The sequence below is a fragment of the Sinocyclocheilus grahami genome, unplaced genomic scaffold, assembly GCF_001515645.1.
Source record: "Sinocyclocheilus grahami isolate Dianchi unplaced genomic scaffold, SAMN03320097.WGS_v1.1 scaffold339.1, whole genome shotgun sequence".
NCBI classification, from domain to species: Eukaryota; Metazoa; Chordata; class Actinopteri; order Cypriniformes; family Cyprinidae; genus Sinocyclocheilus; species Sinocyclocheilus grahami.
Window position 1 is genome coordinate 195934 of NW_015505518.1, and position 12586 is coordinate 208519.

A 12586-nucleotide genomic window follows, 5' to 3' on the forward strand; every position below is an offset into this window, starting at 1 on the left:
TTCGCTTTCATAACAAAACACACAGCGTCACACACGCTAGAGTGAGGAATGGCCGGCAGGCTAGAGTGAGCGGAGGCAGGCTTGAGTGAGCAGAGGTGGGCAGGCTTGAGAACAGCGTGGCCGGCAAGCTTGCGGCAACCACATGTAACGACCCTGGGCTGGCGATCCGGCGATCCACAGCGCGAAGTTGATGTATTTCCTCAGCGACCAGCACGGATCAACTCCAGGCCTGACGAAGCGGATATCGTTCTCTTTTAAAAGGCCAAACAACGTAGTTTCGCTTTCACAACGAAACACAGCGCCTTCACGACATGGCGGCGGCGGCAATGACAATACTACAGCGAGAATAAAAGTTACGCCTTCTTTCTTTGCGTGAACATTTGGGCAGCGTTATGCAAATCTTCCCACATCGTGATGTAGACATGTGGGGGTAGGCATGGGCCGGTTACCGGTTTCAAGGTATACCGCGATTTGAAAATTTCACGGTTTCAAAACCGCGAATATTTTCCGTTATACTGTTCCTGCAGTATGCGCTGTTTTTCATGTCTCCTCAAAGACTGAAAGTGTAGCAATCCCTCAGGTTGAGTGCAGTGCAGTGTAGCTCCTGTTGGTGCGAGCAAGCGGTCAGTCACGTGTGTAGGACAGCCGAGCTAAGGAGCTTCCCATGGAACTTACGCGATTGGCAACCGGATTTTTTTTGTCTTATTGCAAGCAACTCGTCTCTGTTCTGGACTTGCACAAACTGCGTTGCAATGCAATCGTTTTCCAAAATGTCATTTATGTGAAAACATGAAGTCTGTAAACGCCCGTTAACACAGGCCAGAGGTGCTGAAGACGGATGCACAGAGAAAAATACTGTAGCAGGCAGATCACTCACTGTTCATGATGCACGAACTATTGGAAGAAAATCCTCAATATTGATTTGGGGGTTTATATGAATGTGCTTCTGAGGGGAACTGACTGTCTTCAGAAAAGTTTATGTGGTATTTTCTTTTAATATCGTCTCTGTATAGTTCGTATTAAAGCAGGGTTTCAGCGCAGTGCTGCTTTGTTTACAGCGGTAACCAAGCAAACACCGTATCTGGTGTTCTATTAGCGCGTGGTTAGGTAGGTGTGGCTGACTCTTAACTTTTATAAGGAATATCTCTTTGGATTTGTGACTTTAGTCTTTGCAACTTCACAGATCTTCTTTATGCACCAAGAGCTTGTGGAAAAATTTTGAACGATACCCAGCCCTACATATGACCCCTTTAATAATCATTATTTTGGTATCAAGAGAAATAATAAAAAAAAATTGACAAAATTATGACAAAAATCTAAATGATTTTTGTCATAATATTGCAGCCATATTAGCTCCTGTTTTTAAACATGATTTAGATACAATTTTATACAAACAATGAATTGTTATTGGCAACAGTTTAAAATATTGTTGCTCTAATGATCATTATCCTTGAATGGTAGTGTATATATAAATTAATGCAAATGTTCACCAGCCACTGGAATGGCGAAAAGTAAATTTTGCACATGGTGTGAAAGGTTGTCAGTGAAGAATGTAGGTGATTGTACAGACAGCGAGATTGAGGTTTGGAGGTTTGGGTTTGAATGCGTGTGGGGGAAGGGGAGTGTGTGATTGACACTGTGCTAAGAGCTACAAGGAAGAAAGAGACAGATGCAGCTAACACAGTGCTGTTATTGTATTCAGTTACTACACACACACACACACACAGAGAGAGACAGACACACATAATTGTTCTATGCCATTACCAAGATGATAATGGCCTTTGCATCTCTCATATTATTTCTATTTCCAGTGTCCAATTTTTTTTTACTTTCTGACTGTGAATTTGTATGCTTTAAATCCATTTTGAAGGGCCAAGGGCTTTATTTGAATTAATCTAAAATGTTACAGTGACAGCTAATTAGTCATATTTTAATGCTATTTGGACAAACCATGAAATCTGAGGTTCTCAAAGCAGTGACTTTGAGTATGGGACACCTTAAAGTCTTAAATTTAGTTGTAACTAGGCCTGGGTGATAAAACGGTATCGATATTTATCAACGGTACGCCTTCTTCGATAACGATATAAAAAATGTTCGATATAGGCACGTGCTATGAGTGACGCAGACAGCACACACAAACACTAACATGAGTGCTGTGCCTGCCTGTGATGAGGAGATTGTGGAAAAAAAAAAGAATATTAGTCGAATTTAAAATAAGCATTTGCATTTGAATGCAAAAATAGTACAATCAAATGTTAGGTGTGCGTCAGGGAGCGTCATCAGTGGCGCACGAGATGCTGTGATGATGATGTAAGTGACGTTGTTGTTTAATGTTTTGTTAGTCTAGCCCACAAGACGCGCAGTTGCTGCATTGTTCATTCAAAATATTAGAGAAATGTAGTAGCTCAATGCGTAGAAGATCTTGATTAGGTTAAAAACGAAACCAAGCCATTCACATAGGAAGCATATTCAGCGCATTTTCTAGATGGACAAATACGACTGCTGCACTCGCATCTCACACGAGATGTAGCCATGAAAATTTAAAACAGTTTAAACTTTTAGAAAACACGTCACAAATTTGTGGAGGTTTATTCCTTTTCACTGCGTCTCATGTTTTTAAATGCAATCTGTGTGATGGGCGATTCGGCTCTTTGTATTAAGCAGTGCATAAATACATGATGCTGTTTTGTTCACAATTGTTTATGCAATTTACGAAATTATATTTAAGTTATATAAGTTAATTTAGACGTAATGCACGTTTTTTTTATAGACCGTTATTTCCTTGCGTTGACCATTTAATGTGCTGCATTATTTTGCTCATTGCGCCCTCCTGTGGCTTCGGGAAACAAGCCAAAAGTTTAACCTATTTAATCTGAATATAAAACATTAGAAATTACATATTTGTTTAATTTTTATTTTGTGTTTGACTGTTAAAACAAAAAAAAATGTTGTTTGTCTCAATAAATTGAGTTAATTGAAAAATACAGTGGTTAAATGTAAACAATTTTTTCTATTGCTCTTTGTTTTAAAAAAACTTTGAAAAATGTCAATAATTATCGATACCGAACGATATGAAACATTATATTGTTGATACATTTTTTAGCTATATCGCCCAGCCCTAGTTGTAACAAATTTAAGGCCTTAAAAAGTCTTAAATTGTACAAGAAAGTCTTAATTATGGTTTCAGGAGGTCTTAAATTTGGGGACGGAAAGACCAGAATTGCGATATGGCTTAATGTGATGATTAAACTTCAAAAGGCTATGATTTTATTAAATAAACACGAGCGCTGCTCGTTTCACAGTCTGGTGCCGTGCTGCTTTGTGTTCTGCTGTTACCGGGGAAACAGTTCTATTTCTGCCGTTCCAAAAGCGCCTCCTGCTGGCAGAGAATTAATGTGCATTTTCAATAACCCTGTTTTATTCAGGATCGCAGTTCTAGGACAATATAGGCAAGTCTTTTTTTTTTATTGCATATATTAGCAGCTCATACTATTCTATAGCACTTGCTATTCAATTTTGTATATTATTATTTTTAAGGAATTATGTAGTTGTTTATTTGTATACACTTAATTATTGTCCAAACCAACTCCTAACCCTAAACATACCCGTTGATAACCCTCTTGAAATAGTTAACTTAATTTATTTAATTATGTATAGTTTTCTTAGAAAGAAAGACTTGTGTCTTTGTGAGACTTGTTCATTAGCCTCAGCGCAGCACTTCACGTCTGATGTCTGACCCACTTAAGTGCAGTAAACGTTAAAACAATTGTGGTACAAATTAGTGTGTTTATTAGTACATTAATAAATGTAAAATAATTTGAATACAAGCACACACACATCAGCACAGTGAACTGTTTTGTGCAGCTAAATAGGCTAAATGGAGATTGCTGACATCACCTCACGCACTCAAGTTCACGCCAGCTCTTACATCAAAAATAAGATGGAAAGATAAAAATTGAATAGTTTCCATGGATCTAGTCTTTGCATCTCTTTGTTTGATGTTTGAATCAGGTCTCTTCTGTTGGAATAGAACTGGCTAGATGATGCTGTCACAAAAAAATAGGGTCCTAGTAGAAATGCGGTCCTACAAATGCAGTCCTGAAACTGCAGCCTCTGGTATTGCAGGAACACAGTATTGGGGTTTTTGTTCAGACCAATGTGAAAGTTGACCCATGTTTTTACCCTGCAAAAACACAGAGCTGTAAATGTGAACTGGTGGATAGATAAGAAGATTAATCATGCTTTTTACAGTCATTTTACAATTTAATATGTTACTATAGACATTGCCCTACCCCGTTCATATGGTTTTAATTTTATTTGTGCAGTTCTTAAAAAAAGGTCTTAAATTTGAGCTTAAAAATCCTGCAGAAACCCTGCAAAAGGAAAATCAACCGTAAGATACATCAGTTTTTGACATTTTATCATCCAAAAAAAGAACACTTCAGATTTGAAATGAAAACTGTCTCTCCAGGTTCAGGACGTTGCGGTGGTGTTCGGTTGTGATCGCACTGGAGATGAGAGTGTGTGTGTGTTTTCTTGGTCGGGGGGGATTGGATTCATGCGCTTGTTAATGGTTCTTTTGATTGGTCTGCTCCTCTGATATGAATGCTGCCATTGTCCACAGTGTGTGTTTACTGTGTTTAAAAAGGTTTCATCTTGTACTTTTATTTTGAGCTGTGGGTTATATTTCTGTTTCTATTGCGTTCTGCAAAAATGGAAGAATGAGCGGTTTAATGTGTGTGTGTGTGTGTGTGTGTGTGTTAAAGGGAGATGCCATATGCTTGTGGCATGTTTTGTACATTTGCATTTTACATTTACATTTATGATATTGGCCGACGTTTATCCAAAGTGACTTGCAGTGCATTCAAGGTATACAGTTTTTTTGTTAATCAGTATGTGTAGGAATCAAACTGTAGGCATAGTAGTGTCAGCCCATAGACTGCATTGAATAGGGGTGTAACGGTTCAAGATTTTCACAGTTCGGCATGTATTGGGCTTTTGGGGTCACAGTTTCGGTACGGTTCGGTAGGGGATGTGCGAGTATTCTTAAAGGGGTGGTTCATTGCGATTTTTACTTTTTTAACGTTAGTTAGTGTGTAATGTTGCTGTTTGAGCATAAACAATATCTGCAAAGTTACGAAGCTGAAAGTTCAATGCAAAAAGAGATCTCGTCTTTTAAAATTCTGGCAGTTTAATGCCTACAGAAATGGCTGGTAGGGACTACAACGAGTTACTTCCCGGGTTCATGACGTAACAAACCCAGATAAACCCTGCCCTCAGGAAAAGGCAACAAAGGGGGCGAGGCCATGCTGCACTTCTTTAGAGAGGAGGAAGAGAAAACTAGAGGTGCACGTAAAAATCTATTCATATATGAAACGCGATTCTGTCAAGAATTCTGTCTGAAGTTTCAAAATCAAGGTTCTAAAGCAGCGGTTCTTAATACTGTTCCTCGCGTCGTTCTGCTCTGCACACGCTCTGCATCTCTCTCTCTCTCTCTCTCTCTCTCATCCAGCTCAGCTCCAACAATGAACTGTTCCAATTATACACTTATTTTCACATATGAGAAGCATTAAACATGGACGCGCGTGCAGTTGCCGTACTGTATTAAAGCATTATATATATATAAAACCGTATATTAAAAGCTAACATAAGCAGTAGCATTTACAAACAACAGCATATCTAAAAGTATGAGACGACAACAAACAAAAAACATAGCTGTGTAAAAACCATTAAAAGCCGTGTTTACACAGGTTCTGCACGATCCTCTTCAATAATATCCTCTGCTTCTCAATCGGGCTCAAACTGAAAGTGAAAGTGACGTGACATGTGGCCAAGTATGGTGACCCATACTAGGAATTAGTGCTCTGTATTTATCCCATCCAAAGTGCACTGCAGTTGGGGGTTCGGTGCCTTGCTCAAAAGGCACCTCAGTCGTGGTATTGAAGGTGGAGAGAGCGCTGTACATTCACTCCCCCCACCTACAATCCCTGCCAGTACGAGACTCGAACCTTTGGGTTACGAGTCCGACTCTCTAACCATTAGGCCACGACTTCCCCCAACTGATAAGCGATATTAACGATGCCGTTGTTTACAATACAACCGGAGCACATGCCGCTGAGGTGAGGGGCGGGACATTTAGACGTGCACTAGAGACAGTTGAGCCAATCACAACACACTGGGCTAGCTAACCAATCAGAGCCCATCGCCTATTTCTGAGGGAGGGGCTTCATAAAAGAAGGAAATGATCAGCACGTTTCTCAGAGAAGGGACAGAGCGGTGTGGAATAAAGGTAAATTATGTGAAAAATAATGCGTTTTTTAACAAACTAAGCATTAACATGGTAGACTGCACCCCATAAACACAATCAAGTCTAGAATAAAACCAGTGAACCACCCCTTTAAAGTGTAGAGAAATTTCAACAAGAATATTACAATTATCTGTTAACGAACACTTGAAGATTTTTTTTTTTTTACTAAATAAAAAATATACTTATATATTTAACTTATTATATATATATATATATATATATATATATAATGAGAAGGAAATGATCAGCACGTTTCTCAGAGAAGGGACAGAGCGGTGTGGAATAAAGGTAAATTATGTGAAAAATAATGCGTTTTTTAACAAACTAAGCATTAACATGGTAGACTGCACCCCATAAACACAATCAAGTCTAGAATAAAACCAGTGAACCACCCCTTTAAAGTGTAGAGAAATTTCAACAAGAATATTCTATTATTTGTTAACGAACACTTGAACATTTTTTTTTTTTTACTAAATAAAAAATATACTTATATATTTAACTTATTATATATATATATATATAATGCATAAATATCATTGCACTTCTTTTTTGTTGCGTTTTATCATGCAAGCACATGGTGAATTCTTTTAAATTTAACTGTGATTAGTTTACTGTTAACTGTTTATGAAACAGAAACAAACATATACATTTTTAGTTTATTATGTTTACATAATGTTGAGTAAATGAAATTATAGCCATGTACCATAAATTAATTTAGAGATCCAAAAACTTTATAATACTGTATATGTTAGATCATATAACAACATGACGTGACAACTAAATTTAAAAGAAAATTCCACTAAACACCGTTGCTGCTTCTCCAAATGTGTACAGTACATGAGGAGATTGTTCTGCACTTTGTCCCTGCGGTCGACAGAGACATCTAGCAGTTTGGCTGTGTTAGAACTGAGATTAATTGCGGTACAAATGTGAACAGAAGGTGGCGAGTATGGTTTGTTTTTTTTACCAATAAAAAAAGTTATATATTTAAAAAACATTTATTTCATACTAATTATAGTTGAAATCTATTAACATATTTACTGAGATATTGCTCGAGACTTACTGATATAAAAATAATAATTAAAGGGATAGTTCACCCAAAAATGAAAATTAGCCCCTCAGGGTATCCTAGGCGTATCTGACATTACTCTTTCAGACGAACACAATCGCAGTTATATTTAAAATTGTCCTGGCTCGTCCAAGTTGTATAATGGCAGTGAATGGTGCCCCTGTTTTTGAAGCCGAAAAAACTGCATCCATCCATCATAAAACTACACCACACGGCTCCGGGGTGTTAATAAAGGCCTTCTGAAGCGAAACATTCTTTTTATAAATATTTGGGTGAGTAAATCATGGGATAATTGTTTTTTGGGGTGAACTATCCCTGAATATTTCTTTTTCACTAGGGATAGACGTCTTATGACTTTCTGATGCATATTAAGTTCAAAACTGCAAGGTATTGGTCTGATATGAGTGCTGGGGAAAATGAAGTAATCACTGTTTGGCTACTTAGTGGCATCATTTTAAAAGACACACTATCGTTCAAAAATGTGGGGGTTATACAATTTGTTTTATTATTATTTATTTTTTATATATAGAAGGACCTCAACTCGCCTCCTGGTCTGGAGACTGACCCTCCTTTAGCTGGCAGCCCAGTGCTCAGTCCAGATTCCAGTTCCCATGATGCTGCGCTCTCTGCCCCAGCAGCTTCCCCGGCGGACTCCGAGAACCTCAGTCCAGATGAGCTTGAGCTTCTGGCCAAACTGGAGGAACAGAACAGGTAAAACAAGAGCAATGTTACGTGCAAACGTTTTGCCAGCATTCTTCAAAAAAAAAAATTTTATGTTCCACAGAAGAAGAAAAAACTCAGAACAAGGTTTAGAACAACATGAGGGTGAGAAAATGATGACAACATTTTCGTTGTTTGGTGAAATATCCCTTTAAAGATAGAGTTCACCCAAAAATAAAAAACGTGCCATTGTTTTCCAACCCTCATGTTTTTTCAAATTGCATGACTTTCTTTCTTTATGAATATCCTGGCTGCTCTTTTTTCTATATAATGAAATTGAATGAGGACCAGAATGTCACGTACCAAAATGTCAAAATGTTAACCTCGTAATTTATAATCAAAATGTCATAACTCAATCTACCGGTCAAACAACAGACTCATCTCTGGTGACGTATGCCGGACTTCTGCGATAATTGAGTCCACTTTAACTCCGCCCCTTTTTTTACAATCGACTGCAAGCTCACATTCAGATCTGCCTCCATCCAATCAACAACCAAAGGTTAGTATAAATTCCCTGCGTTACATTTTTTTACATTTAAAGAGTTATTTTTTTTGCCTTTATTTCGATAGGAGGTGGAACAGGATCGGGAAAGGTCAGCGAGCCAGGACTCTTGGTGCCGACCTGCTTTACATTTTTTATTCTTTGATAATCCATTCACTCAGATCCATTCTTAATGTTTTGTTCATAAATCTGATTTATCCGGTTCTCGGGTTAAACTCATTAACTCAATGGTCTGGTCTCAGCGGTTAACAGCTCACTGAAAAGGAATAATGCCAACCTAAAAATGTTCTCCTTTTTTTTCTTTCTTTTTTAAATTTTTTTTTATTTTTAAGTTTATCACACAAAGCTATCATATGACTTCAAAAGAATATAATGAGTGTAGACTTTTCTATATGTACTTTTTTGTAATTTCAGAGCGTGATAGACCCAGTTCTCATTCACTTAGAATATATTACAAAGGAGTGGCCAGGATACTTTTTATTAATCACATTTTGCCTTCAATGGAAGAAAAAAAAAAGGTTCCAAACCTGTGTGGAAACAACATGTGAGTATTTGAAACAACTTCAGGGTGAGCAAATGGGTAATTTCACAGAGCAAATGTCAAGCGAGTATTAAAGTGCAATGCACTATATGCATATGTCATGCAGACATGCACATAGTGTGTTGTGCTTTGATACTTGACATCACTCTGAAGGTAGCAACGCCTCAACAAAGGGAACACAATGCATGCTTGAGACTGAAAGCTATGCGTGTGGTTTATCATTTGACCTGTGAGTGGCAAACTCTTAGCAGTTAGTCTCCTCTTCCTGTAACAGCTGATATGTAACAAGCTTTCGCTATTAATCAGTTGTGGTGGTTACCTGGCAACTACAATAACAACAGTTACTATGCTGAATGTAGAACTTTAATGGGCCATTTAAGAGGACAGTAGCTGCGGTCGTAGAAATTTGTTTAAAAATTCTCTGTGCTTCTGTCAGACAGATCGCCAGGATTCCTTGAGATTTCACAAAACATTGTTATTATTATTATATTACACTATTATTCAGCCGATATAGTCTGCCTGAAATACAGTATGTTGAATTCAAGCGGTGTTGGCATCAACAGATGTGTATAAAGAAGCATTTGTATTGTGTTTAGTGGTCTATGCCAAGGCAGCCATCACTTACTATTACTCATACTTGACTAGGAATTTGAACAAACTTTGTGTCCCACACAGTGTGTGCTATGGACATGACATTTTACGTACTTTAGGAGTGATCAGACTTACGTGTTCATTTATGTTTGCCTACTAGACAATATAACAGAGAAAAATATCTCATGCACTAAAGGTCACATATACCGTAGCTTGATGAAATTTCGCACGCTAAATCCAGTCATTTCAATAGCAATCAGTGCAATTGGAAATTCTGCGTAACAGCATGTCCACACCAGACGCGACATGACAACGTAACAGAATGACTCAAATATCAGCCATTCAGAAGCACAGTGCACACCCAGCGAAATTAACATGTTTATCATCTAATATTAAACCTCTATAATATTATAGAGGCTCTTTTGACATTGCAACCACCTAGCAACTAGTGCTGGGTTAAAAATATATGGATTACTCCATTTTAATCGATTCTCATTTTGACGAACCAATATCGATTCTTAAATCCCAAGAATTGTTATTTTAGTCTAGGCTGTTTTCAGTTGATGTGTGATCCTTTGAGATGAAACAAAGTCTCAGCTTTCATATTATGTTAATTTTATAACAAAATGTTATTTAAAAAAATTCAAACAATGTTAAAATAACGAACGTTTTGATGCTCTTTAATGGGCCATGACAGATCGCCATGGCACCTCAGTTCAAGCAAAGTGACAGTGCAGCAGTTTTCTTTAGAAAATGAAAAAAAATTGTTGTTGTTAACTCATCCTGCAGATTGTACCCTAAAAGACCATGTTCTTGATCCTAATCACCACCAATGCACAGTGTAAATGCAGTAATTGCGAATTTGCATTTAGACAAGTTCTCTTGACTCAAGTAAATTCAAGGACACAGTGGTGATAATTTATGCAGGAGATGTATAAGTCCTATTAAAGGGGTCATATGATACGATTTTAATTTTTCCTTTCTCTTTGGAGTGTTACAAGCTCTTGGTGCATAAAGAAGATCTGTGAAGTTGCACAGACTAAAGTCTCAAATCCAAAGAGATATTCTTTATAAAAGTTAAGAGTCAGCCACGCCTACCTAAAACGACTCGTTCTAACACGCCCCCACATATCTACCTCACTATCTGGGAAGATTTGCATAACGCCGCCCAAATGTTCACACAAAGAAAGAAGGCGTAACTTTTATTCTCGCTGTAGTATTGTTGTTGCCGCCGCCATGTCGTGAAGGCGCTGTGTGTTTCGTTGTGAAAGTGAAACTACATTGTTTGGCCTTCCAAAAGAGGATGATATCTGCTTCGTCATGCCTGGAGCTGATCTGTGCTGGTTGCTGAGGAAATACAACAACTTTGCGCTGTGGATCACCGGATCGGCTTTCACCATGTGAGTCCAGCCCGGGGTCGTCACATGTGGTTGCCGCAAGCCTCCTTCGTCGAATCCGCTGGCCGCGCCGTTCTCAAGCCCGCCGCCTCTGCACACACTAGCCCTCCGGCCGTTCCTCACTCTAGCCCCCGGCCTCTGCTCACTCTAGGCCGTCGTGTGTGACAATGTGTTTCGTTGTGAAAGCGAAACTACTGTGTTTGGCTTTCCAAAAATGGACACGACTAGAAATCAGTGGTTAAGTTGTATTTACAACACTGTTCCAGAACAGTTCAACCCAAATATTCAGATGTGTGCAGCACATTTTATGCAGCACATTTTACTGATCCTGGTAGAGTAGACTACAATGCAGGCTGTTCTGACTCTAGGGATGTAACGGTATGAAAATTTCTTATCACGATTATAGTGACCAAAATGATCACGGTTATCATTATTATCACGGTATTGTTAAAATGTGCTGGAAATGTTCAAAGAGTACTGACACATAAATAATTTCACCAAGTTTTACATTTAAAATCAACAAACAACAAATAAAAGGAGTTTTTGTTTGCATAACTAAAACAATAAAAATGATCGCAATATGCACCCATTTGGTCGCACACTGGAGCCCTGTGCAGTACGGTATTTATTTATCTTTTTTTTGTTTGTTTTTTACTAAATTCCAGTGATGCAAAGCTGAATTTTTGCTGAATAAAACTATTGATTTCTTTGAAAACAATCTTACTGACTCTGAACCTTTGAACAATAGTATAGGTTTAACCTCCCTGACAGAATTTGTACCCACTTCCTGCCTATCATGATCTCCATCTATTGTGTTGCATTCAGGTTGCTAGAAGCAGATTCCAAATCCATGCGCTCAATGAGTGGATCTCGGAGGAATAGTGGCTCCTCTCTGGTGTCAAGCTCATCCGCATCTTCTAACCTGTCCCATCTGGAAGAAGACACTTGGATCCTGTGGGGACGGATTGTCAATGAGTGGGATGAGTGGAGACGAAAGAAAGACAAACTTCTGAAGGTGATTGATTGGTCCTTTTTTCATTCAGAATCTGAATGACAATGTGTTAACCCACATCATAAACACTAGACAAAAGGATCTGAAACTTGTACGTTCATCTCTTTATTTTCTACCTTACCCTCTCTCTATCTGCAGGAGCTATTAAGGAAAGGCATTCCTCATCATTTCCGAGCAATCGTTTGGCAGTTATTATGTAATGCCACTGACATGCCAGTAAAGAATCAGTACTCTGAACTGTTAAAGATGTCCTCACCCTGTGAGAAACTCATACGCAGAGATATTGCGCGCACATATCCAGAACATGACTTCTTCAAAGGCCAGGACAGCCTGGGACAGGAAGTTCTGTTTAATGTCATGAAGGTGAGAAAGACAGAAAATGGGCTGCGAAAGAAAGAGAGCAGATCAGATAAAGTGGAGACACGGTAGAGCAAATGAAAGAAAGAG

The 12586-nt window shown here is 38.3% G+C and overlaps 1 protein-coding gene across 1 annotated transcript in view; it reads left to right on the plus strand.

Moving 5' to 3' along the window:
* The first annotated feature begins 7776 nt into the window (after window positions 1-7776).
* The window catches only part of LOC107602985 (EVI5-like protein), a 10777-nt gene continuing 5967 nt past the window's right edge, over window positions 7777-12586 (plus strand). Inside the window, exons 1-4 of the mRNA XM_016295649.1 lie at window positions 7777-7797; window positions 7906-8087; window positions 11953-12142; window positions 12278-12502. Of these exons, the coding sequence (XP_016151135.1) occupies window positions 7777-7797; window positions 7906-8087; window positions 11953-12142; window positions 12278-12502 (618 nt within the window). The remainder of the gene's footprint in view (window positions 7798-7905; window positions 8088-11952; window positions 12143-12277; window positions 12503-12586) is intronic.